At 43.8% G+C, this 27,312-nt stretch overlaps 1 protein-coding gene across 4 annotated transcripts in view; it reads right to left on the bottom strand.

Annotated features, from left to right (window-relative positions):
• The window catches only part of Rapgef4 (Rap guanine nucleotide exchange factor 4), a 260,996-nt gene that overhangs the window by 85,032 nt on the left and 148,652 nt on the right, over positions 1-27,312 (bottom strand). For all 4 annotated transcript variants that reach the window (XM_005346569.3, XM_005346570.3, XM_026778805.1 and 1 more), the window contains one exon: positions 24,286-24,305. In XM_005346569.3, coding sequence (XP_005346626.1) covers positions 24,286-24,305 — 20 coding nt within the window. The remainder of the gene's footprint in view (positions 1-24,285; positions 24,306-27,312) is intronic.

Genomic DNA, 27,312 nt, shown 5'->3' with positions numbered 1-27,312 from the left:
GGAAAGAGTCAGTGATCCTGAACATGAGTCAGCAGAATCTTTCCAACTGAAATGCAAAGAGGGAAAGATACCGTCCCTGTGTCCACACCCAGAATATCTAAGAATACGGAGACAATTTCAAAGGCAAAATACACATGTGACGAGAAACACACATGTACATGTGATGAGAATCACACATGTACATGTGATGAGAAACACATGTACATGTGACGAGAAACACACATGTACTGTACATGTGACGAGAAACACACATGTACTTACAATATTACAAGGAAAAAGTAAAGAGAATAAATACTTTATTGGCTCAGAGTCTCTCAAAAATTAAAGGCGGACACCAAGCTACAGATCCAGGAAGTTCACACAGAACACCAAGCAGAATAAATAAAATCAAACAAGAGCAGCAACAAAACAAAAATCCTGCACAGAGGCACATCAGATGCACACTGCAGAAAATCTAACACAGAGTAGGCAAGATAGCCCTGCAGGTAAAGTATTTGCTGAGCAAATCTATGACCTGGGTTTGACCCTCAGTACTCACGTAAAGGGGAAGGTGAGAACAGAGTCCACCAAGTTGCCTTCTGACCTCCATATACAGACCATATACACGTATTCACCTCTAAGCACCGTCTCTCTCTCTCTCTCTCTCTCTCTCTCTCTCTCTCTCTCTCTCTCTCTCTCTCTCTTATACACACAACATACAAGGAAAGAAAACATCAGCTTTCTGAGACAAACAATCCCCAAGCCCCAAGGGGAGATGAGATGTGTGTCAATCAACCACAACATTCCACAAATACCACCGCCTTCTCGACCCTCACAACTGTAATTTTGATGGAAATTTAAGTTCTGTGAAAGATTACTAAACCCTCTTTCCTCCCATCTTACAGATTTAAGCCTTGACCTCCATCACCCTGACTTCCATTCTGAGAAATCCTAGCACCAAAGTTCAAATCTGGGAATAGTGTGTTCTGTAATCTCGGGAAACAGAAACCATGATTGAGAGTCACATCAATATTCACCATGCCCATGGATGGAGACTTATTAGTGGTAAGTCTAGGGCCATTATTTGCACCATTAAAGTCTCTGATCTAAATCTGGGTGTGGTAAAATACTGAAAGTTTTAGCACTTACTTAACACTTAAAAATATGCTGGGCATGTAAAGTGGATATGAAAAAGACATGATTGAAGCTCCACCCACTCGGAACCCAGGCTCCAGCTCCTGCTTAGCATGCTTCCAAGGCTGCAAATAATTTGCATAGCACATTTTAGAAAATCTAATTGTGCCGAAATGCTAATTACTATACACAAACTAACATGGAAATATATATGATCTCCCCTACTCTCCCACACAAATGATATAAACATTGGCCTCATTCTTGTATTTATCACCTTAAAAGGATCTTCAAAAATTTTCATATCAGGACATAAAGAGTTTTCTCATGTGGTTTTGCACTTCAATGCATTGTTTTTGAAGCTGTTTGGTGATCACAGCATGGGCATGGCATGACTTGTTGAACAATCATCTACTGAGAGACACTGAGCACTATTAACCTGAGTTTGGGGCCCATCAAATAAAAGATAAAACCAATGAAAAGTTATGGGATGTTCTGTTATCTCTGTGCTCCTGAAAACCCAGGATTCCATGGTGGGGAAAAGTATAGTTTTAAACAATGACACAGCAATAACCACAAGTGTATGACATGACTTCCTGAGAGGCAAGCAATACAGCTGCAGCAAGCAGACTTGCAGCAAATCCTTCAGACGCTTTGTACAGAGCTTGCTAGAGCAATTTTCCAAAATTCTACTTCACTGCACACTTGGCATGCAAGGAAAAGCCGGACACTAAGACAAGACATTGGAAATGACAGTGTGTGTTATTTTTCTGGTATTTTAGTGGGTTTTGTTTTTCCCCACAGCCCATGCAACATCTGCTAAAACACAGTGGATGGCCTGCGTGACTGAAATGTTCTCAGGATACCAACTGTAGTGCCAGTCATGTAGAAGACACTGGAAAAGGCCAGAATAATTTTGGCCCCAAATATAAGTGTTTTAGGATTGATTGGGAAACAGTCTTTTTAATTCATGAATTATTACTAAGTACTACCTGTCAGTAGCCCATGACTCCACAAACACAAGCCAGCAATCAAAACCATGGTGATATTATCTATGAAGTCAAGAATTACACAGTTCAATATATTAGCCACTGGCCTTATATAGGCATTTACATTTATAGTAATTAAAATGTAAAAATTCAGCCCCTAAGCTGAAGTTCATGAACCACATGCCAAGAGCTAGTATCAGGATGTGTTTTGTCCCAGCCAAAGACTTCTCTTGCCTAGAAACTGTGATGGTGGCCTTAGAAGTCTGCATGTCTCCATCTTTCTATATTTCCCATCATTCTCAAGTCCATAGCTAGCACATCCTACAACAAACACGGATCAGAAGATGTTGCCCTGCAAAATCCAATGCTCCGACCTCTTCTTCCTACTCATAATGCAAACTGAACTCTACAGCCTGAGCCGTTTAGCTCCTGGCCGCTCTCTGATCTCTTCTGTTCTCTGGTTCCTCCTTCCCTGTCACTTCCCACTCTTCCTTCTACCTAGACACAATTCCAAGATGGCCACTGGCTCACACCCCTTCCAAGTCTCTGTTCAAACACCCCTTACCAGAGAGGATACTCTGCCCATCCTGGAGGATGCTCTGCCCATCCTAGAGGATGATCTGCCTGTCCCTGCTGGATGGAAATCAGTATTCTGCTCCTCTTGCTACACACACAGCCCCTTAAACCTTTGACACAAAGGTTATCATTTCTTGTCTGTCCTCTCCACCAAAACACTGGCTTTGTGAACTTCTCCATGCTCACTCTTTTGTCCCCCGGCTCTTGCCATACAGAATTACTTGAGAAGCCATTACTGATGAATGGATGGTTTTCTTCATTAATGAATTAAAGTCTCTTATAAGACTTCATTTATCTGTGACCAAATATACAATCTGTATGTTTGAGTATGTGAAGGAATGTTGGGAGGAAAACGGGGCTGTTTCCACTGAGCTGTGATTGGTCAGAATCTCACTGGGGGGTGGGGAGGCAGGGGAGACAGAGGAGACTTAAGTCAATGTTTTGCATATCACACAGGGATCTCATTACAGTGCAGATTTGGGTTCTGCTGATCTGGGATTCTCTACTTCTGACTAAAAGGTATTGATCCTGCTGGTATGTGGGTGTCAATTTGAGCACTGGAGAACTCAGGGTGTGCTAGTGCAGTCTGCACATCTGTAACACAATTCTGCACTAAGATGATGTTTCCTGAAGATTGGGCCAAGGTAACATAGTCAAGAGGTTATCACACTAGCAATATTCACCTACATAAACTGAGGTGACTCCTTCAAAGGAATCATTTCCCAACCAGGTTTTGGTTATTTGTTTTATATAAAAATATTTTATATGAAAAGCCAAATACTAGTAATTTAGTAAAGAAAATATAAGCCTATTTGAGTAATGTACTTAATATTCATGAGTAAAGGGCTTTATAATTTCTAAATTACAAATAACTAGTTTCAATCCAAATTATTGCGCAAACATAAGGATTTCAAGAATAGTTAAAATACAACAATCTATGCTGGCTATTTTTATGCCAACTTGACACAAGCTGTAGTCATCTGAGGGAAGAAGCTTCATCTGGAAAACTGCCTCTCTAAGGTTGAGCTGTAGGCAAGCCTGCAGACCATTTTCTTAATTAGCGATTGATGGGAGAAGGGCCAGATCATTGTGAGTGGTATCACCCCGGGCAGGTGGTCCTGAACTCTGTAGGAAAGCAGCCATAAGGAGGAACCCAGTAAACAGCACTCCTCCATGGCCTCTGCATCAGCTCTGGCTGTAAGGTTCCAATCTAGTTTGAGTTCCAGATAAACCCTTTCCATTCCAAGCACACTTGTTCATGGTGTCCCTTTACAGTAATTGTAACCCTAACTACAACAACATCCTAAAGGAAGACAGAAAAAGACTCCACATTTATAAAACTAGTACTTGAAAACAGAGGGAAATGTTTACAAAGTGAACCTAAATTTCTACAATCTATAGTACTCTCAAATTGGGGGCAGACATAATAGGTTATATTCTTGGTCTGGCTAGTTAGGGTAGAATGGAAATGTATTCATGGAAAATAAAAATATCAGAATCTCTAAAAGAGCCACAGAGAGACACACTGAGGGTCGATAGACTCAAATACACCCCTTGACTGCGACTTCCCCAGAACAGACAGTGGACTCTGAAAACCTGCTCCACCCCTGATAAAGAAAACGGATTCTGTTAAGAACGGCAAGAGTTTAGGCCACATACCGGGGGCTGAACTGTTTTCAGGGGAGCTGAATTCTCAAGTGTGGCGACACCTCGATTCAAGTTAGCATCCGTCCCTGAGCAAGGCAGGAGGAATGACTACCAGGTGTAGTTCAAAATCTCAGTACAGAGAACAGTTACAGATCCCACAAGCATTGACATGTGTGCAGTTTGTAACCAAGATTGCAGCAATCTTAGATACCCTCAAACACAGTTAAAGTTTCATGTCTTATAAAATTGTAGAAATATTTTCATAACCTCCCCCCCCCGGGGCATAGACTATTCCTTAAAGTCGTGCAACATAATGACACACAGTAATACCCTATCTGTAACAACATGGGATGACGTCATTGTCTGTCATTTTAATTTGACTCCAAATGTGCAAATGTCAACCTCATGCATATTTTAGAACATCAGCAGAGCGGCGCTAAACTTAACCCAGAAGAATTTGAAGACGACTATTCTGGTAAATGATGCCAAGCTTGGGTTATAGTCCCAGGTTTGGGTGACAAAATCCTTAAAAATAAAATCGGTCTGATTGGGACACACAACGGAATGACCTGAGAAGCTCTAGAAACTCAACTCGCTACAGGGGACTTTTCTCATCCTTGGAAGTTTTATAATCAGTGAACTTGGTGAGACAAAGAAGAGAAGCAACCTCTGGAGAAAAGGGCATGCGCTCCTGTTCTTTTGCTTCTCTGTTTGTTTTGTGGGATCTCTGTTTCCTCCCCTTACCAGCTAGATCTGCCCTGGGGACCCCTCTGTGTTTCCCCAAGCTCTGCTCCTGCACACGCTTCACGGCTTGTACCACAGTTATTTTGTGTGTTTATTTTGCTAGATACTATATGAATTCCTTAAAATCAAAACCCAGGTCTTTGTTATCTTGGAGTCCCCATGGTGCTGTACATAGATTATTCATTAAATATTTACTGGAACAGCATAGAGGCATCTCTGAGGCTGGAAAAATGAAAAAGCAAGGGAAGAATTTTCCTCTTTTCGCATCTGACATTCCGGTTCCACTTTTCAGAGTTGGGTAAGGAGATCCTAAGTCTACCGGATGATGGCAACTGACCTGTGACGTTGTTCCTACTGCCTTCCTAGACAAACTTCTCTCCAATCAAATCTACAACAAGGTGTTGTGCGCTGGGAAATAAGAAACATGGATTTCAAGGTAAAACCTTTGTATTCCCTTCAGATTGAGGAAAGTTCTAGAAAGTAGATCATCCTCAAGACTGGAAGCTACTGTTTTTCACCATCTTTTGTTTATGTTTTCCCTTGATATAAACAAGATCAGTTTGAGAGTTTTCACTGTTCAGCTAATGTTTTGGGGGGACAGTTCTGAGACCATCATAAAAGTGATACTTTAAGACACAACGTCCAAGATGCTGCTTGTAATTTCATGGATTAACAGACTTCTGGAAGTCCCTACACAGACCCTAAACCTGAACAAGCATACTTTCAACTCTCCAGACACCAATGGTTAAATAAAAACCCAGCAGAAATGTACAGATACATTCACCAAAAGCCATAAACCAAGATGTCCAGGCCATGCTGGTCACAGCAGCCCCCTGCCAGCAGGAGATGTGATATGTTCCCACACTGGAATGCTGAAACAGTTTAAGGCTGCACACCCATGCTGCCTAAATCCCCCCCACAATGCTCAGTAGAAGAGAGGCCATGGAAGGCAAGCGACAGATGGTTTTCATTGACACAAATCACTGGTCCCTTAGAAGACAGGATAGCAGGGAGAGGTTGGGAGGAAATGGGGTGGGCGGGGCCTCAGTTACAGCTCTGCTCTGCTTCCTGTACCGGACAGCTTTTTGAAATAGTATTGACATAATGGAGGTGTGTGCTCTCTAGGAATATATTATGTTTCAATAACGAGTTAAAAGAGAAAAGTCTGAGCTACAACAAGAAATCAACTTCATCTCCTCATAAAACAAGTTAGGAAAGTATGTACTTAGCACCCTCATGCAGGTGAGGCCCACTCTGAAGAGGCATTAGGGTTTTAGATTTCATCTTGAGCTGTCCCTGTGACCCTGGAGGGAGGGTAACAGTTTTCTACAGAATGGCCAGCCTTAGTCGGGGACTTAACGTTCCTTTGAAGTGTGGCCTGAAGGGGAAGGGAATGCATATACACTTCCATCCATGCAAGCATCTTTCTCTATGATTGCACCAGCAAGCTCCATGGGCTTGTACAGGACAGCAGGCTGGAGACTGAGCCTAGCTGACCACACGGCATTTTCAGAAATATTTATTCTTTTGGTGCTTCTGGAGACATTTAAAAGTACTCATTGCAAATTTCAAGTACCTCTTGCTTAAGACACAAATACTACTCTCAAGGACATGCAAACATACACAAAATGAAACAAAGAGGTGCAAAAGTCAGCACGTAATTGAACGTTGTATAGCTTTATGGCTTCACTGGCGATCTCTGGCCAGGCACATATTTCCCAGCAGACCAGAGTGTTATTTTATTCCTTCGTGTATTTCCCTGCAAATATCATCTGATGCCTTCTTCTCAGATTCAGCTTCTTAAGAAACCCAGGGATCTGACTCCACAGAGAGACACAAGCTTTTGTCTACAGGGTTCTGAAGACAAAGGTAGTGGTGTAGGAGGTCCTTCTGTCTATGTGTTGCTTTCATTGGTTAATAAAGGAACTGCTTTGTGCCTATAGCAGAGCTGTGGGGGAACAGAGCTAGTTTTCATATAATCTACTAAATTTGAAATTAACGGGCCACATTTAACGTCGTGTGCTGTGGGAGTCTGCAGTGAGGAGCCAAGTGAAAACACCCAAGTTATAGGTGACAGGGGACCATTCTCCACCTGCCACCAGTCAGGGGCACTGATAATACATGTCGGGGCTTCCCAGGGTCAGAGGGTTGTGCAAAATATGATCATTTTTTTAGGATACGGATAGAGATCCTCTCAATGACACACGGGATTTGCTCTGTTTTCAAGCAAGGTGTAATTATACTGTACATTAAAATACATAGCTTCTTGCTTACATAACACTAAATCATAAGCAATATCCTATAGTACCGTAGATTCTTTTAAGGGGGAAATTTCTTTAATTGCATATTGATAATTTAATAGTTCTCTTGCCATTATACCCTAAACGTGGATCTAACTCTATTTTATACTCTATTTTATACACACAGGTCTCTTAAAGAGACAGGCTTGTGCTGGGGAAGTGGAAAGAGAGGATGACAACCGGCCTGGTGGCTAAGGGAGCCTTCCTAGGTGGGTGGCTCTCTAGCCGCCTTTAGCGTGAGCGGGATTCGATGGACACAAAGGAAGCAGAATAGAGCTGCAGACTGAAACCAAAGTCACACGGGTGGGAGCTGAAGACAGCAGGAGTTCCTGAGTCTGGCTGGTGTGCAGCCAGGGGTGGGACAGAGCGAGGGAAAGCCTTCGAGGAGAGGATGCAGAAAGATACTGCGGGAGACACTTCGGATGCATCAGTGCTGGTGACGGACACTAGAACGCTGCGTTGTGAATTACAGTAGAAGCTTATGATTAATATTTGGATTTTAGCCGTTTTCTATTATAAAATGATGCATGCTCATCAGAAAGTGTAAAAATCTCAATCATTCAAAGCAAAATATGACTATTTCTTTAGGATCTGAATATTAATCCTTCTAGATATGGGGTTTGCTCTATTCTTAAATAAGGCAGAACCACTCTAAATAAAATTTTATATTTCCTCATTCTTAGCTAGCAATAAGTCATAAAAATTTTACCTATTTCTCTTTTGAATGAGAAATTTTATTAAATATATGGCATAATTTAATGGTTTTCTTGTCATTGTACGTTCAAGTTGGTTTTTTTTTAAACAATTTTATACTAAAAATATGCTACACGCTTAGGCCAAAAGTTCCCATCACCCACTCGCTGAGGTCTACCTCACGGAGTCAGTTTTTAGAAGGTAGAACATGAACACCAGGGTTACGGTTTTGAGACTCTGACAGATTAGGATGCTTTCCCCGAAGGCAACTTCAGATGGGCTGTTTCCTGTGGATGGACTCTTAGGAAAGTGGTCTATCTTCGGCTTCCTAAAAAGACTCATTCTGTATTAAGATTCATAAATATTAATAGGAACAAATTAGTCAATTAAGAAAAAAAATTCCAACAGGAAAACACAAATACATTTTCCTAACATGTCAAAGCATCCTATCTAAAATGCCGGCAGCTATTATTTTAATAGCTTTATAGCTCCCAATTGGGAAAGGCAAAACAATTACTAAAAAGAAAATGGGATTCTTTGTCTTATACTTTGAGTTGAAAATAATGCACTCAACTGACTTTTGTACAGTCCTCCCTCTACATGGCACGTATTTATCTGTATTGATTGTAAATTCTAAAAGAGTACAGTAAACAGAACCTGGGGACAAATACAAGAACACACAAACAAACGACTCTGATAACCTTTAAGAGTCTGAGAACCCGAGAGCGGAGCACATTTGATCCACGCTATACAAAATTCCTGGAATAGTAAAGGCCTATTAATGTTTTCAAGAAAGCTTTTAAACCTTTACAAAGCTCATCAAAACAAAAATGATCAAAGCCCTAAAAGCATACCATATAAAATATGAAAGCAGGCTGGCCCAGCAGCACACTGCGTAAAACACCAACTCCATTTCCGAGCTGGCTCATAAACCAGGTGGGTTCCCTAAACGCGGTCCTGTCAGCGTTTCCTTTCAGCCAGCAGGCTGGGCTGGTGCAGACAATGGCTTCTATTGCGCGTGCGAGATCTGAGTGCTTCCAAGGCCAAAGAAATGAGTGGCCAGATACACTGGACATCTAAAACCGCTATCACGCATATGTTTTTCTTCCTTCCTTCTTCCATAATTTTCTAAGTGCTTGTAGTGTGCATAAAAAGACCAAAACGTCTCCAAAATTTAAAGCCTCCTTCTTACTGGGGTAACAATAAGCTTAGGGAGGCATAAACGTACTTCTACCTCAGTGGTGCAGTTTGTTCCTTTAATCCAAAGTCATTGGAAAGATTTTAGAAATACTTGAAACATTTGCAAGTACGATGAGAAAGAATCAAAGGTTTTCATGCTCCTTTATTGACTAGAAACGTAAACTCTGTGGACAGGATCGTCACGGGTTTTCAGTGTCTTGGGTGTGATGTGCTAATTGCCACTGCCCCTTGATTAAAGCCGTCGAGCAGACTGGGGTTAAACACTGTGGGAGTTGATGAGTAACAGGCTCCTTTTCTTTTTTTTTTTTTAAACCAGAAAGTACCAAAAACTGTATTCTCTCCCTTAGCCAAAGTTCCAGATGCTGTACTGAGTTTTACAGCCATGAAATCAGCAGGAAGGGAGTCACAATTTGCTGAGTGAGACAGACCTCTGGCGACACTCGTCCCAGGGTCGTAGGACTTGTCTTGGCTCTCACTCTCTCTAACTTTTGGAACACTACACATCTCTGTTTTGTGCAGCTTAAATTTTTTTTAAAATGGTAGGCATCATTTTAAAGCAAATCTCTGCCAAATAAAGACACAACTATTAATACACCATTGTCTTACCACTTAAACCTAAAAAGGATCGCCAAGAACTGATTGTGCTCTTTTCCCACGGTGTGGCTCCCTCCAGAAGGCAAAGAGGCCGCTGGCCTCGCCAGCACAGGAAGGAAGGGGAGGACAGCTGGCTCTGATGGTCACACATTTCCTCTAGGAGGGAGGGAACCCCTGTCTGAGTGATTTAATCTCTTATTAAATGTTCTTACTTCAAAACTTCGCAAGCCAAGCGCCTCGAGTGATTGACAATGCCGGAAAACACTACGAGTTCCTGTTTTCGTTTTCCCTTAATAATCTAGCAATATCACTTCTGTTTTTACTCAAGTAGCCATTTCAAGAGGCATTTCTCTTTGGTTACCATTCGGAGTTAAAGCCTATGGATCCTCCCACATTGCTGAAGGAGTGTGTGGGCATCTTTCTGAGGATACCCGGCAGAGGACCGTACAGTTTCCAGAACTGTTTCCCGGCATAGACCGGAGTGTGGGTTCTTTTCCCCACTGCACATACAACTATCCTCTGGTTACGAAAGCAGACACATGCACAGACTAAAACTGAGGTGAAACGCAAGCTCTTAAGTTTTCTTATCTGATGCAGGGTGGTGGGGGAGGGGAAGCCATTCCATTCTTCATAGCTCACCCTAAAGAACCCTTACAGCAAAGCACACTGTCAGAAGTAAGTGATAGAGAAGGAGAGGGCACAGAGTCTGGATTTATCCAGAAGCTGCTACAAAGGACCCAGGAGAGGGCAAGAACAATTATTTATTAATTTCGACATGTTGGTGCTTCAACTCAATGCTGAAGACTAACAGCAACACTTTGGTGAAGGGACTCTGGTTAGTCCCATTTCACAGATGAAGAAACCAAGGCAAAGCAAGGTCAAGTCCCTTTGATCACCCTTCTGGCATCTCGGTTACTTATGCAGCCTTCCTAAAGCAGGCTAGAGTTCCCAGTAGCAACAAGACATCTAGGACCCAGACAATGGTTTCTAGTACATCGTTGAATAAAAGAGAAAATGAATTATTTGGCAAAATGATTAATTATAATTGTGGGTAAGGGAATGTATTAGAAGCATTTAGTTATAGCAGAAGATCGTGTTCAAAAAAATAAACACCAAGAAACAGTCGTGGAAGAGAGGGGCTAAAATTAGAACAATGTAAGGAACAAATTCAATCAAGTAGTGCTACTATAGTGCCTAAAGTATAAAACAGATATCCAAGACTCCATAATGGTGCACAAAGAGAATGAATTAATAAGTAATCATTGAGAAGAGACTAACTTCTCATGAGAAGGAATTCGAACACTTCTGTTGCTGTTGTGCCACCAAGGACTTGGGACACAGCTCCCTGATCCTTTAAAAGCTCACCATGGGTTGTGCACGGAGATTCCCTTCCATGGTTGTATGCAAAGGGGGGGCAGGTAGGGACAGTGACCTCACGGAGGAGAAACTTGGCAGTTACACCTTAACCAGGTAAGGAGCAAGGTCAGCAGCAGCGGCTGGTCACACTGACAGGGCATATCTGATAGGACTGGACAAAAACGGTCCACCTCTGTGTTTTCTTCCTGGAGCCTAGAATGTGAACCTAATTTGAGAAAAAGACCGGATAAATCCCAACTGAGGGAACATGCTACAAAACACCTGACAATGCCCTGCAAAACAGTCCAAATTCATCCAAACAAAATCTAAGGGACAGGCAAATGTTGCCCAAAGAGGCGAGAACTAAATGCACCACGGTGTCTTAGATGGACCCCTGGGAAAGGAGACGGACACTGAGCAAACGTGAAGGAAAGCTGGGTAGACCACGGGCTTGAGGACCATGGTACACATTAGCATCTTCACACGATCTCAGGAAACCATCCTTAGGGATGAAGAGGAAGTAAAGGCATTGTCAGTGAAGGAGGACGTGGGAGGACCTGCAGTCAGCCTCCTGCCCTTCCAGAAATTCCGACAGAAGTGATACCAGAAACCAAAAATATTAGGAACAAAGGAAGAACTGTAGTAAAGGAACCAAAAATAACTCTGAAAATGGGAGGGGAATAATGTGAAAACTTCGACAAGATACATAGATAAAATGTAAAAGTGTAAAAAAAAATGTAAAATATAAGAGGGAGTTCCTGCTTCCTGCTGTCTGGCTCAGTCAATAAAAACTACTTTCAAAGTCTTTCTAAAAACTTAATTGAAAAAGACAGGTAAAGAATACACACACATACATACACACATAAATATACATGTGTATGCAGGGGTGTGCGGCATATGTGTAGATGTGGTACGTGTGCAAGTGCGAGAGAGTATGAACAGCCATGTGCCGGCATGGCGGCCAGAGCAGCTGGTGTTCTGCTCCATCTCCTACTCTCCTAGACTCAGATCTCTCACTTACCCTACGGCTAGGCTGGCAGCCGAGAAGTTTCAACCATCCTCCAGGTTACAGGTAATGTAACCGCTACAGCGCTGAGGTTACACGCGCATATGGTCACCCTCAGCTTCTCATGTGAGAACTGGAGATTTGAACTCAAGTCCTCATGCTTGTGTACGAAGTGCTCTGATCTGTTGAGTCATCTCTGCAGCTGTGTGTGCACACATGCATGTGCGTGCGTGTGTGTTTGTGTGTGTGCGTGCATGTGCGTGTGTGTATGTGCTCATGAGTGTGCGTCTGTGTACTAGGTGGTAACATTCATAGGAGTTGTAAAAATAATTTGGTGCTTCCCAATAGCTAACATAAACTGTCATATTTATGGTCAGGAAAACATTGCAAAATCCACTGTCTTGCTACACTTCACTTTAGGCTCTTGGCAGAAACATTTCCTTTGGGCACAGACTCCAGATTCCAGTGGCTTCATCTGAATGTAAATTTGGCTCCCAGACTTCAATGACTTAAAATCGAATAGATTAAAAAAAAAAAAGAATTCCTTGTATATTCTAGAAAAAGCGGGACAACTTAGGCCGCACGCCATTTCAGCACTGACACCCAACTTGCTCAAAAGCCTTAACAAGATCAGCCTTCTTAAGCCCCATACCACACGTGTTCAGAAGACAGCGGGAGAGACACGGTGATTCTGATTGTGTGGAACACACGGGATTTCTAAGCACAAAGCTTCCTGCAATCAAGGCTATTGCAAAATGTCATGTCAACATTATTCTCCCTAGTGCTTCTGCCCCATTCCTCCATAAGCAAAGAATGAAGACTCCCCGCAAATGAGATATTGATTGCATTATGATGTTCTGAGTACCTCAGACCGAGAGGACCGGAATTTTAGCTGTCAGCTGCATGCCCGCTGTCGGGAATGAGAGAGACAGGCAGTGGTTATTTCTCTGGTTTCCCCTTTCCTATCTGCAGAGCGGAAACCACAGTAGAACTGTATTCACATTCGTTGGCTCAGAGTCTTGGTGGAGGGGTCACATGACCCACCCTAGCTCAAACAGGGTGTTTGCACAAGATTTCCTCACGGTAGATACTGGGGAATAACCAAGAACTAATGGAGACCATACTTCCAAGGCTTCCAAAACAGCAGGAAGCAGAGCCCTGAGTTCCTGTTAGTCGAAGGCCAGCTGCCGTGCTCTCATCCGCAGACCCAGGCAGCCAGCTCCAGCTTCTACTCTTGACTGCAGAAGGTGGCTGCATGTGGGTTTCTCTCTCCTGTCCCTGCACAGTCTGGAGCTACAGAGTAGAGAAGTTTCGTAGCTGCAGTCTGGTGTGGAGGCGGTGCACCGGGAGGTGACTAACCAAACATCCTTTCTCCAGAGAGCCTCAGTGTGCGGGGAGGAGGATGGTGTGGTGTTTGCCGCTTGTTTCCTCCCATACCTGGATATAATTGTGCATCACCCATCTCTCTTTCCTGCTCCATAAAATCGGGAATTTATTTCACTGCACATTGAAGCCCCAGACCAAAGTATAGAGCCAGGACAGCGCACAGTAGGTGCTTACTCAATACTAGCTGATTTCAAAAACAAACCACGCTCATTTTTCTTATGATTCCAGCATTACCTCACTCCTAGAAACTTTATTAATTGGAAATTTGTAAGCAGGCTAGAAAATTAATTTATTCAAGAAAAAAGTGGTTATTAACTCATGTAGTAGTGTAAGAGACTGTAAAGAGAATGATTAAACTAATTAAGAAAATAAATTGTTTCAAGCAGGCCATAACCATTTAGTATCACCAATTCGTATAGAAATAATTTGTGGGCTCACTTTCAAATAATAGTTCTCTACCTATTCATTAAGTAAGGTCCCCGAGGATGTTTATTAAGTAACACTTTGTTAGGCTGGTTCATTTATTCTTTGCACTTGAAATATTCCATAAGTCAGCCCCTTATTAATGGGAAAGGTGACACCTGCCGTTATACACGGTTTACCCACCAACATAAATTCTCTTAAAATCTACAAAAACCTAATAAACTTCTAGCTGATTCGTGCCTTATTCATTAGCTAACTTCTTTAAGATATATTACCTTCCATCCATTTGCTGGGCAGATGCTTTTAGGTACAAACCCCGAGCATCTATCTTCCCGTTCTTTTCTTATCGACATTTCACGTCATTAACTATTGATTGGGTGCAGGTAGAACACTAAAGTCTAAATCACCCCACATTCCTGGATATTGCCTTGAACACTGACCTTGAACCTAGGTCCTGAAATCTTTCTCGTCGATGACAACTGCATCTTTCCACCCACTCAAGCCAAAAGCCTGGGAGTTATTGTTACAGTTCCTCCTATCTCACTCACCAAATAATCCTACAGAATCCATCTCTAAATCCATTCTGGATGCGGTGCTGTGCCGGGCGCCTCTGCCGCAACTGCGCCCTCCTCTGGCTCTCTATAAGTACCACACTAATTTCCTAGGAGTCAGAGAACTTAGCTACACTGTTTCAATTCTTCCCGTCCCCACCTGCTTATTGCTGTGACTGTTTCCCCAGTTCTTACCAGGGCAAAAACCAAGAAGAGCCAAACTACAAACCAACAACAACACTGAAAACAAAAACTGATACCAAGCCCCGTTTCATACAGACACCTTAACTCTCTCATTTTGAGACGGTGCCTCGATGGCCGAGGGTGGCCTTGAACTTGGTGTTTATCCCAGGGTGACATTGAACTCCTGATCTTCCTGTCTCCACCTCTTAAGTGCTAGGATTACAGGTGCGCACCACCACACTGGGCTCCTAAATCATTTAATAAGTAGCTCCAAGTCACTCAGGAATGAATTTCCAATAACAATGAACCTTAATGTTTTATAATAATAATGTATAAAATACTCCTTTGTTTCTCTACTTGTGCGCAGCTACTGATGACCATTACTCAGTCAAGAAGAAAAATTGCAATAAAAATATTTGGCCATCAGAACTTTGAACACACCCAGGCTTCGGTTTCCATGCCTGCTTGAAGACGCTGTGTATAAGAGAGTGGCCCATGAAAGACTTTCAACTACAGCACGCATTGCAGCCTGGAGCTCCGAGGTTTTACCCTGGACAAGTAACACCTGCACCATGAAGAGGCCTGAAAAATAAGCTGCTATTTTACAGATGACGCTGTCATCAGAGTGTTCAAGCACTGGGCCTACAAGGATACAGTCATCCAGCCTAGGATCAAACCACAGTTGAGTAAGATCACATTCTTGGAATGTGACAGAAGGAGAAAAAGAAACAGTGTTGCCAGTAGTATAAAGGATGCTCGTAGTATTTTTCAAATAGCAACCTATCGATTCTTGCAATGCTTAGCTCTGGAACAACAAAGTTAAGAAAGTACTCTAAAATGAGCCACTGATCAACAGACTTAATTCTTGGGAGAGTGTTTGTCTAAGGGATTGGAAGCTCCAAGTCTTTCTGTGGACTCGCAGGATAGACTGCATTCAGGAAAGCCGAACATCACCAGCGTGACACACTAGAACTATATATACGTTCACCTCTGGACAGACGGCTAACTAGACGGATGTCACTCTGGATTAGTTTGAATGTTCCCAAGTCCTTGGAATCTTAGAAAATCACATTTATTATCCACATTTTCACTAAACATCTTGCTCTGTGTAACTCAAACTTCAAGGTTAGGTGTGCTGGAAACACTGGAATGGCCACCAGAGGGAGCCCGTGTGTTTTTCTGAGTCTACAAAACACCAAAAGGAAAAAAAAAGCTTAGAAAACATAAAGCTGGACAGGAGAGGGGAGAGGGGCTGCAATCATTTCAAAGACTGTCTTATGGACTGCCAGGTGCATCTCCCACTTATGCTACAAATCCCCTCACTCGGCAGCGGTCTCTCACAATGCTTTGACGCAAAAAAAGCTGATTAGACAATCATAATAGTTTTAAAAGTTCACCTACCCTAAGACTCGAAGGTCCAGGGGGAAGTGCTGTGATAGCATCCATAGCTCTCTGCCGTGCCCCAGGCAAGGCTTCTGCAGCTGTCCTCACCTTCCCTGCTTTCTTTCCCTATTCCGGTTCATCTTTGTGCTCAACTTCGGGATAAGGTTTGGGTGTGGCTTCCTCACTTTGTTTGGGATCGGGCTATCAAATTACAGCACTTGGTGTGACCTAGGATTTTTTTTTTTCCCTTCTCCTATCTGAGCCAAATGATGAGGGCATGAAAAAGAATGACTTTTTCACTTGTCATCTTGATGACTCCCTGGAATGGAAAACTGGACCAAGTTCTAAACAGGATAAGAGAGGGCCTCCACCAGGAAGTCTAGAACTGAGCTCATGTGACCCATGGGCCCAGTTCAACTTTCTGCAAGCTAGGAATGTTCTAGATCTTTCTAACATCCCAACCCCTGCCATTTGACAGCATTATCAAACTGTGTAATTAATGTCTTGTTAATTTTTGGGGGGCCGTTATACTGAGAGCCATAATCATTTGTCCGCCAGGAAAGTCAAAAACTCACACAGTTTCAAGTTCATTTTTGATAGCAATTAAGTGACAAGGGCACAAACTTCGAGGAAGGTTCATTTCTGGAGCCGTGAATCCTAACGCGTGCATATCAAAGTCATACATATTCATACCCTCCCAGATAGAATTTTTCTGTCTTCCTTTCCCTCCAGTTACAATTGAAAGTGTGTCAGGAGTGAACTGAATGACTTAGCCTTGTTTTCCAAGTTTCTTTTTCATGTCTAGATAGGGTAATTTTATAATGTATGCAAATAAATTAGCGCAAACAAATTGAATTCTACAGGGTTAGGTCCTCGGCTGGATGCTGGTGGTCTTAACGTGCTTATTAATGCTTCAGATACAGACTCAGAGACGTTATTATCAAATTTAGCAATGACGCCCAATTGGGTGGGATGGCTGACAGTTAGGAAAACTGGATTGAAATTTAAAATGACCTTGAAGAACAGAAAAGGAAAAAGGGGGCAAAATTTAATAGAAATCTTTGCAAAATAATTCACTCTAACGATGTGGGGCGGCAGAGAAGAGAGAAGCGAGCAAGCGCCGACTGCACAATTACGGCAGGAAAGGAGCTGGAGGTCAGAGTGAATGGCAGGCTTCAGAGACATCAGCAACCTGGTTCTGTCGCTTTAAGAAAAAGAAAGCAGGATTTCAGGAACAACAAAGAGGGAAATTGCTACCCTAATCCCTCTCCTAGATACAAATTAGATCAACCGAGGAGAAAAGGTGTTGCTTGGACCCCAACACCTATAGGTTTGGAAGGCAACGTTTTTAAGTTTATGATTGATGACATTAACCCCATCAGACAAAGTTCTCAAGCTCAGTTCCTTTGTTCAGGGAATGCTCACAGTCTCGGAATTTCCTTTCCCCTTCTACTTCTCCATGGGGATGTTCTGAGTCCCTCCCCGTCCTGTGTGTCCAGCCACACGGTGTGTAATTTCACAAATCAGAGAGCAACCAGCACTGGGCGACAGTGCTCCCCACCCCCCAACCTCAAGGAGGATGAGGAACTCTCTGCAGTGCTGTGCTCAGCAGCTGTCAGGGTTGGGACTTTCACTAAAGGCTGAAGAGCTCTTAAGGCCACACTCCGCTGCCCCATGGGCATCCGCAGCATCTTAATGTACTTATTTGCTTGGTGTCTGCCTCTCTCTGGGGCTGCTGTATCTGACAAGAAGCACCAAGTTTTATTTATTTTTCATGGGCCCATTCAGACCCTGGGATTGATCAACAATGTGTGCTAAATTCAAAGTTTTCGACTAAATAGGTAATATATTCTGTGGGTATTTCTGAGTTATTCTTTGACTGAAAGAAAATAGAAAATAAATTATAGTGTAGTGAAGAGAATTTAAATAGTTCTGAAAACTGGTACAAATCTGACCCAAAAATACTGATAGTGATTGGACAGCTTTATAAAATGCAAAAGAATGGAAATAGTTATATATCTTTGTATACACATAAATTCTTATGTATATATCTACATACAGTATGTATACATCTATGAACATTTATCAAGTTATCATCTATTGTGAATATGATTTTCCCTAAAGGCAAAGAGAATGACTTAAAAAAATTCTATTATCTGTGCACTCAGCAAAGCTGTCTTGACATGGAATTCAAATTCTAAATGACAGGGGTAGGAGAGATGGCTCTGCGATGAAGAGCACCGGCCTGCTCTTCCAGAGGACCTGAGTTTGAGTCCCAGCACCCACATGCCAGCTCACAACCGTCTGCAACCCTAGTCCTAGGGAATCTAATACTCTCTTCTGGCCTCTGCAGGCACCAAGCACGCACATGGCATACAGACATACATGCAGGCAAAACACCTATACACATATAAATAAATAAATAAATAAATAAATAAATAAATAAATAAATAAATAATTTATGAAATAATGGAAATTTTTTTTGTAGATTATAAATGACAGTAATCTTAGATTGGATCATCTCATCTGAGAAAACTGTTTCCTGTCCTTACCATGAGACATTTGGTCTCAAATTTGGTCATGCAATTTGGTCACAAAACAGAAATGATAAAAACTCAACTACATCAAACCTAAAAGATGCCAGCTCCGAATTAGTTGAGATAACTCTAGCCACCCAGAGTGATGAAGAAGATAACCAACCACAGCACAGGATAAAATGTTTCCAAAGACAGCCAGGCACTGTCCTTAGCTGCGAAGCCAGCGTGGCTGTGCTTTACAGAGATGTGACGTGATGCTCTACTCCCTTGCCAGCCTGGAGCTGCTTTCCTGCAGCAGAGACCACCGAGCAGCCTCATCTCATGATAGGCCACCTATCAGAGAGAAAGCCGGAAGAGGCTGAGGACGGCGGCGACCTCAGGCCTTTGTCATGAACATCATCATCTTGCACATCCAACTCTACATTCCCTCCTTCCTCTGTGATCTCCCCCACACACCAAATTCTACCCACTGACAACACGGCGAGAACGTTCTCGCCGTGACAGAAGCTCCACAAGCCATCTGCAGTGGATAAGCTCTAGGTCAAGATATTTTAAAGACTGTGAAGAAGCACGAAAACAACCATCAGATAGACCCATAACATCATAAAAAACAATTATAAAATACACAGTGAGGCACCACCCAGGATACCCAAAGCATCCCCCTCACTAGGCAAACTCAGTCAGCAGGTACCAGGCTCCAAGTGGGAAAACAATCAGATGCCACCAACCCCCTGACCTAATGAACGACACATCCAAGTTTAGGGCGCTACCTACATCAGCTGCTTCCTAGCTAGACAAACAGCAACTACAAACCATCTTAAAACTTCAGCCACCGTGTCACGGCAGAAGCTAGAGAGCCGCAGGATGGTCCACTTTGATCGCAGCCGATGAAGGGATAGAAGAAAAGGCACAGGGAAACCCTCCAAGGACATTCCTCCCATAAAACGCTTAACTCACAAATACAAAAACAAACAAACATCTCTTCAGAGGCCTGAGCGCTGAGGTTGTCCTTGGCACCTTGGCCATGAAGTCACTGGTGATTTCTGGGAGGTGGAGCAGAGTACAGTCTTGGCTGGCTGGCTGCTCCACCCTTTCTAACAGGCCAGCCTTTTTTTTTTTTAAATAAAAAAATAAATCAGTATTTACACACCACACAAGTTGCCGGACCCAGGAACAGCTTGGCTAAATCTAATCTCTACCCTGGCGATAAGCAATTTGCCCTTCAAATTCCAAAAAGGCAGGCTTGGGATTTTCTGAGGCACTAGAATTGTGCTGTTCTGTTCTGTGGAAGCTCTCTCTGGGCCCCGTGTCAGTCACACGTGCATTCAGATCTGCATCGGTGCTAAGGTCCTGGCTAAACCACAAGGACCCAAGGCAGAGGGAAACAGCTCCTAAAGAGCCTTGAACCCAAGGCAAGATGTCTTCACAGGCTCAGGACCTGAGGCAGGTATTTTACAAGCGGCGGTTTTAAAGTGGGCTCCATAGAAAAGTATGCGAACCCAGCGTCTGTGCTAAGGCTGGCATTGAAAGGGTTCACCCAGTTTTAACGGATATCTGAGATTTTTACAACCTAAGTTTTTATGAGGACACACACTTTGCTTTCTTTGCACCAGGCCCAGAATCTCACGAGAGCAGTGAAATAATAGCTGGAACACATTTGATCTGTTTTCTCTAACCTTGACAAGTGGCGGCAGCAATGAGGAAGAAGTCACTAAACGCTGTTAAGGTCCCTAACATCCTGACTGATAGCTGCCTGCCCTAGACTGAGGTCCTTCCCTTTATGAGTGGTTTAAGAACTGTTCACAGTTTGCCCTTACCAAGTGATGAGGTAAAGCCTTAAATCTACCAAGTGGCTTCCCTGAATGGTTCTTCGTCTACACAACTAATGGTTTTTCAATGTTTGAGAAACTCTCGCCAAAACTAATGTTACACGAGGCCCTCCCTGTCTGTTGTATGAAAAGGGAGCCATGCTAGCTCACTTGCTCATACCTAGGTGTGTCCAGACCTGCTCGGAATCATCACCTTGAGATCCGAGGGGATCCTGCTGTCTATGGGCTGGGCCCTATCTGCTCCTCACACCATCGACTCAGTAGCTGCCTAGGGATGAACGCTTCAAGTTGGTAATTCAGGAAATTGAATTTATTTTCAGCAGCCCCCTGATCACAGAGTCTATTTTCCTGCTTTTTCCACACAGAAAGGATAGAACTTTCCAGAATAACAAAACCTCTTGGCAATTGGCTCTCTAAAGACTCAACACAACAAACAACAAAATCTCCCCGGGGGGCGCAAATCTCAGAGAAAGGCTCCTTCCCTTAAAGGCCAGCTGTCACGTCTGTGTTAGCTGGAGAGCTGGGACCTGGGGTTTTAACTTCAGTGTTAAACATGATCAGCCAGGTATGGCAAGGAAAGAAGAAAAAATAAAACTCCTGCTCAAACAGATCAAAGAGAGGGATTTCTTTAGAAAACCAACAGCCTCGAGCAATCACAGCCGTGTGAATACAGCCCAGTTGCATTCTTGGCTCCAAACTCATTTTTCTAATATATCTCTCCATCACTGTATAGATTTCAGGATCCTGGGTCCGTCTGACACTGATGGCCCTAGCCCTCAGAGTGGGTAGCAGACAAAATAATCCAGCAAGTGGCGATGTGGAATTAATGAAAAAAAAAAAAAAGAAAGTTCTTTTTAGGCACAGTAAGACCTGGTCTGGAAATAAAACAGAGCTGGCAAGGTAGTTCAAAATCTACATATCGATGTCCTCATGTTTGATTAAAAGTCAAACACGGTCATTAAGGAAACCGCACATGGAAGCCAGGGAGGAGAATAGATTCCTTCTACAAAGACTCGGTTCAGGCACCGGAGCAATCATCCAAGCTCTTTCATTCCATCCCACGGGCGTATTATCGTTATTTAGGGAATACAGCGTCTCTCAGCGTGTACTTAAAGAAGAGAAAGGATAAAAGAAAACATCATATCCCAACTCGTTCCTTTAAAGGGAAAAATTTCAATTAGCCCCACTTTAGGGCTCTTAGGCCTCTTTTTATCTCTCTGGACTCCAGCTCTACTCAAGACGGTCTTTCATCTCCTCTGCCTTATTTGACTATGCATGGAGAGCCTCCCAAATTGCATATGGTATCATTACATCTGTTCTGTTTGCTAATACAGAGTCCATGTTCTTGATGGTTTGCCGGAGACCGATCAAGAATAACCCAAGTAAGTATCTGCTCATACTAAGACCTGGGCGCCAGCTTGCCCAGTCCCCCAAATCTTTCAGGGTAATATGTTGCCCACACTCCACTGAGGTTCTGCAAAATTCAGATTCAATTCCTATGAGATGAGTACGTAACAGCTTACGGTCCTCCATCTGCGGGTCCCTCTGCAGGGGGTGCCCAACCTAAAGGTCACCCAGAGACTAAAAGTGATGGACTTTCCTTTTGAAGCTTAGAACATGCTACCCCTGTCCCCTTCCAAGGCTTGGGCATCTGTATGATTCTCCAGATCACCAGCTGTCCTGGATGAGGAAATCTGAGGTGATCTGACCATCTAGATTGGCCTCACGATCTGCAGTCTAGCGGTTACATAGATGCATTGGGGCTCCTGCATAAAGGGCAGGATCCGCTTGCAACTACTTCCTGTAAAGTCTGTTGCTGGTGGATCTTGTGAGACCAATTCTCTAGCTTCTTTTAGACACATACAGACTTGGGGTTTTTGTTGTTGGCATCGTTGCTGGTTTGCTGTTTCTTATTTTTGTTGCAACAGCAGAAGATAGGCAGCAAGGGTCACTGAAGAAAAGTCTTTTAAGGAGGGCCACAAAAGGCATCAGGACAGTTCCTTTAGAAAGGGTGAGGCCACATTTCAGAGATGAACAGATAGCTGGAAAATGATACAGTGCTTAAGAAAATACTAATTACAGTGATAGTCCTAACATTTCTCCGCTCTATTGTTCTCACTCTGCGCTCTCCATAAATGATCTCATTCAATATTCATAATAGAATTTTGAGGTAGTCATGACTAACAGCCGCATTTTAAAAAGCGAGACAAGGCTGTTTAGGCAAACAAAAAGAAGCTTATACAAGGCCCATTGCTGCCTTCTGAACTGTTTTCCTGAACTAAAGAAAGTGAAACTTCGGCGTGACTTTGGAAGTGGCATTGCCTAGGCTAGGACTTCTGCCTGACGTGGTGGAGCAGTGGGCTAGGGCCAGCCGGCTCTTCAGACACCAGCACTGTGAAAAGCGGATGGCTTACAGAGTCAGCGCTCTGGAAAGGGAAGCAGAGATAACTGGAATTTAAATACGTCTGTATCCTGCCCACAGTGGCAGGCCCGAGAGCAGAGAAAGGGAAGCGTGACAATTCAGTAACATCGTCACTTAGGTCCAGCAATCGAGAACAGGCTTGCAAGGTGGTACGTGTGCGTTCCAGCCAATTATCATGACGGTCATCCCAAGGCATGTTCACCAAGAGGCCGTCCACACTGCACCGTAAGCATTTATTAAGTGCACTTAATAAATTTAAGACCGTCGTTACCCGCATGAGCAGTATGCTGCTGAGATACTACTATCCTGGGCACATACCCTGGACACGGTTGGTGGAAACTGTACCTTTTTTTTTTTTTTTCGTTGGTTTGTACTTTTGAGACAGGGTCTCACTGTGTAGCCCTAGCTGTCTTGGAACTCTCTTTGTAGACCAGGCTGGCCTCAAACTCAGAGATCCACCTGCCTCTGCCCCGTGTGCTGGGATTAAAGGAGTCAAACACCACACCCGCCCCTGGAAGCTGCGTCTTAAATGGCCTCTCTCACCTGTTTTCAGAAACCAATTACAGCAATTAGCCATCCTCAGTTTCCAAAGAGAAATGCTGACCTCAGTGTTAGGATTTTTTTTTCTAACGCAAGCTCTCTGCCAACGCAAATTCCCAATCAAGCCAAATCAAAACAAGCCAAATTAAGAAATATCCAGGTTTAGTGGGAGTCCTGTGCTCTCGGGTGGCCCCCGAAAGCGAACACCAGGAGGAAGGAAGAGAGACCACATGATCCTCTTTTGGGAGTTCACTTAAATACTCTGTGGGAGTAGTCCTGACCTCCCACACACAAGGGAGGGGTCAGGACCTGGCATGCTGGGATTTGGAGTCCAGACCAATAAAACTCTCAAGCCTGGGGGCTAGGATAGATGCGAGGGGCTGGGGTCTAGCTCCCAACTTAACATTGAGTGCACTGGGATATAATTAGGCAGACTCATCAGCAGACCCGGTTTTCGTCATTTACATTCCCAGTAAGGAAAAATAACCGGTTTTCCTCACAGAGTTACAATGATTTGTTCTATTGACGTATCTGCAGCATGGGAAAAAAAGAACCCTCAGCACTTGCAAGCTGCTCCCTTATCATAACCTTCCTTCGGACTAAATACCAGAAACACGTGACAATCATGTCAGAGCAGCCGCCCTGCTCTCCTGGGGATTTTAAATGACTCACCCAAGATGGCACAACAAGATTAGGAGACTATATTTATTGCTCTGTTGACTGCGGATGGAGAGCTCCCTTTGCTTGGAAGGTCACTCTGGTTGTGCTTTACCTTATGACAGTTACAGAAGTTAGGCAGAGAGAGTGGCTACTCACATTCTCCTTGTCGGGAATCCCTAGAGGGAGGAAAGAGAGACAAGAGAGGCCATGAATTGTGTGATCAACCTCTGCAAGGAACCAAAATCCTTTGCCAATAACTCTTCTATATTTTCCGTTTGCGCACCCATGAAAACTCACATAGAGAGACCATGGCACCCATACATAGCTCTGAATCACTGCATCGGGAACAGAACTATGTGTCTGGGAGCAAAAGCCGGGATTATTTTGTGTCCACCAGATGCTTTACCCTCCCAGTGGTAAAAATCTCTCTGTGGCTCGTTGACACCACGCAAGCAGCTAACCCACTGTCTGGATGCCAGCACGCTCAGAACTCTGGACAGATAAATCTATTCTCTAGCTGCGTGCACACATCTCTACTCTACAAACCATCTCCTTCTGCTCCAGCAATCTGAACTCTGGTGCAAGCAGCATAGGAAACCCACCAGAACACAAGTTCTGCAAATGAGTTCCTTCCTGTTGTGCTCAGGCCAGGCCTGGGCATGGCAGCGGCTGTTTCAAGACGAGGGTTATCTCAGCTCCCTTAGCTCAGAAAATGCACCAATATTCTGTGTGCTCATCTGTTCACCCATTTACAAACATTACGGGAGCATCCACGAGAGGCAGCTCCTGGTCTTTTTCTCTTGGTGGACCTTGGGCTGCCTCTGGGAAGCTACTATGGAAGGTGATTTTTCAGCCCTGCAGGTCTTGACAGTTGGGATAAGGCATGACGATTCTTGGGCTGCAACCTTCTATGGGAGGCAAAGGCCACCATTAAAGAACTTTGCACAACAGGGGGATAAGAACAGCTGAAAGAAGGGAAAGGAGCAGTTCAAAAATTAAACGATAATTTATTGGGATTACATACTTGTAATCTTAGTGTACGGGAGACTGAGCCAGGATGATTATGAGTTTGAGGCTAGCCTGGGGTACTTAGTAAGACTCTATCTCAATAAAACAGGGGTGGCGAGATGGCTCAGCACTTAAAAGTGCTTGCTGCAAGCTTGACCTGGTGGGAGGAGAGAGCCGACTCCTGTAAATTATCAACTGATTTTCATGCATGTGGTATGGCACATACTTGCACAAACGTTCGCAGAATAACAAACAAATAAATGTGATCATTGTTATTTTTAAAAAGACACCAAGATCAGATACAGTGGCTGCCACTTGACAGGGTCCAGTTCAGCAGTTGTGACAAAGATATTATATTTGGGAAATCTGAATATTGACTTGATAGTGGCTGTTTTTACCGGAAAGCATGGCAGCTCTTCCATGTGGTTGAAGTGCTGAACACACAAGGAAAAGCCTTTCTTTTCAAAAAGCCAGGGGCAGGGCTGTACCTGCAATCTTTGATACTAAGGAGGCTGGGGCAGGAAGATGGCAAGTTAGGCTAGTCTCGGGTCTGTAGTGAGACACAGTCTGGCCAGAGAGAGAGACCCGCGGAGAGAGAACCAAGTTCAGACTCCTAAGCTTTCAGGAGAAAGTAGAAGGGCCGTGGAAATGTTGAGAGTAAAGCGGGAACTCCAGGATCATGCAGCAGAGCCCTGAGGCCCAAGGGAGAACAGGGCTGGAAGTTGTTAAATTAATAACAGTGGGAGCCACTGAGGCTATGGTGACGGCCAACTGTGGAGCACTTCATTTAAAAGTATGGGGCTTGTGAGTGGCTAGGGGTGAGGACATGATGGCTAATACCTCATGCATAATTATCATGTGCCCGTCAGACTTTTGACACATGGCATGCGTTGATTCTTTTAACACTCACAACAACCCTAGGGGGAAATTGAGGCACAGTGCATCTGAGTGTCTTGCCTGAGATCACATAGCTACAAGACAGCACAGTTGATTTTTTTCGGCTTGGACATTTCTAAACCGAATAATAAACCGGTTATTTCTAGTTCAGCCATTGGGGAGGACAAAAAAAGAAAAAAAAGAGAGAAGGAAAGAAAGAAAGAGAGAGAGAGAGAGAGAGAGAGAGAGAGAGAGAGAGAGAGAGAGAGAAAGGGCCAATGTTCCTTTTTCCTGCTTCCTTTTCAAGGAGGCAGATGTGGGGAGAGGGCAGAAGTGGGGAGAGGCTCTAGAGACAGAGAGTGACAGCAACACTTGGGACAGAAGATAAGGAGGAACCCTGAAGATTCTAGCCAAGCAAGAAGGTGGCCCCTGCAGAAACTAACAAATTGGAGAATGCGAGTGACCTTAAAGGAGCAAGGGACAGGGTGGAAATGCCGTGGGCCACGTCCATATCTAGCCATCAAAGTGCCATAACTTCAAGTACTCCAAGCTCGGTACTTTGTTACACACACACACACACACACACACACACACACACACACACACACACACACACACCCCTGCAACAGGGATAGGAAATAGAGAGTTGGCTCAGCAGTTAAGATCACGTACTACTCTCCCAGAAGACTGAAGCAGTTCCTAGCTCTCACATCAGATAGCTCGCAACTGCTTCTGGGAATCTGACGCCCTCTTCTGGCCTCTAAAGGCACCTGCACTCTTGTGCACACGTACACACATAAAAATAAGACAGATCTTTAAAAAAGCACCAGACAGCTCATCCCTCCCATAGCTTTAGACCTCAGCCATGGGTGGATCTCTTAAAGGAGTCTGATTTTGTTTTGCTGGTGTACATTGAGCGTGCATACCATGCCACTTGACTGCACACACGTGTGTGAAGTAAATACCAGAGTTAAGCTATCTATGACCTTCCTGTGTAGGAGAGCACACAGTACCTAGCACCTACCAAAAGCCTGGGATTGGAAGGGCTGTTTAAAAAGAACTGGTGGGTTCTGCTTCTCCCTTTGGTCGATAGAGCTAAAGTGAACAGATATGGGGTTCCTGGGGACCCCATGTGGCTGAGACAAGCACAGCTTGGGAATCCCGTTCTGAAAAGGGCACAGAATGTTCCAAGCATACGGATGTCCAGTATGGAGGTCCCAGCCTGCACCAGAGCCGGCCACTCTCCGCTATGAAGACCCCACAGGACAGCGCACAGACCACAGGTGCAGGCTCTGCAGT

This window comes from Microtus ochrogaster, chromosome 4 (assembly GCF_000317375.1).
Source record: "Microtus ochrogaster isolate Prairie Vole_2 chromosome 4, MicOch1.0, whole genome shotgun sequence".
Lineage (NCBI taxonomy): Eukaryota > Metazoa > Chordata > Mammalia > Rodentia > Cricetidae > Microtus > Microtus ochrogaster.
The sequence above is the reverse complement of the archived record's forward strand: the minus strand, read 5'-3'. Positions and strand labels throughout refer to the sequence as shown.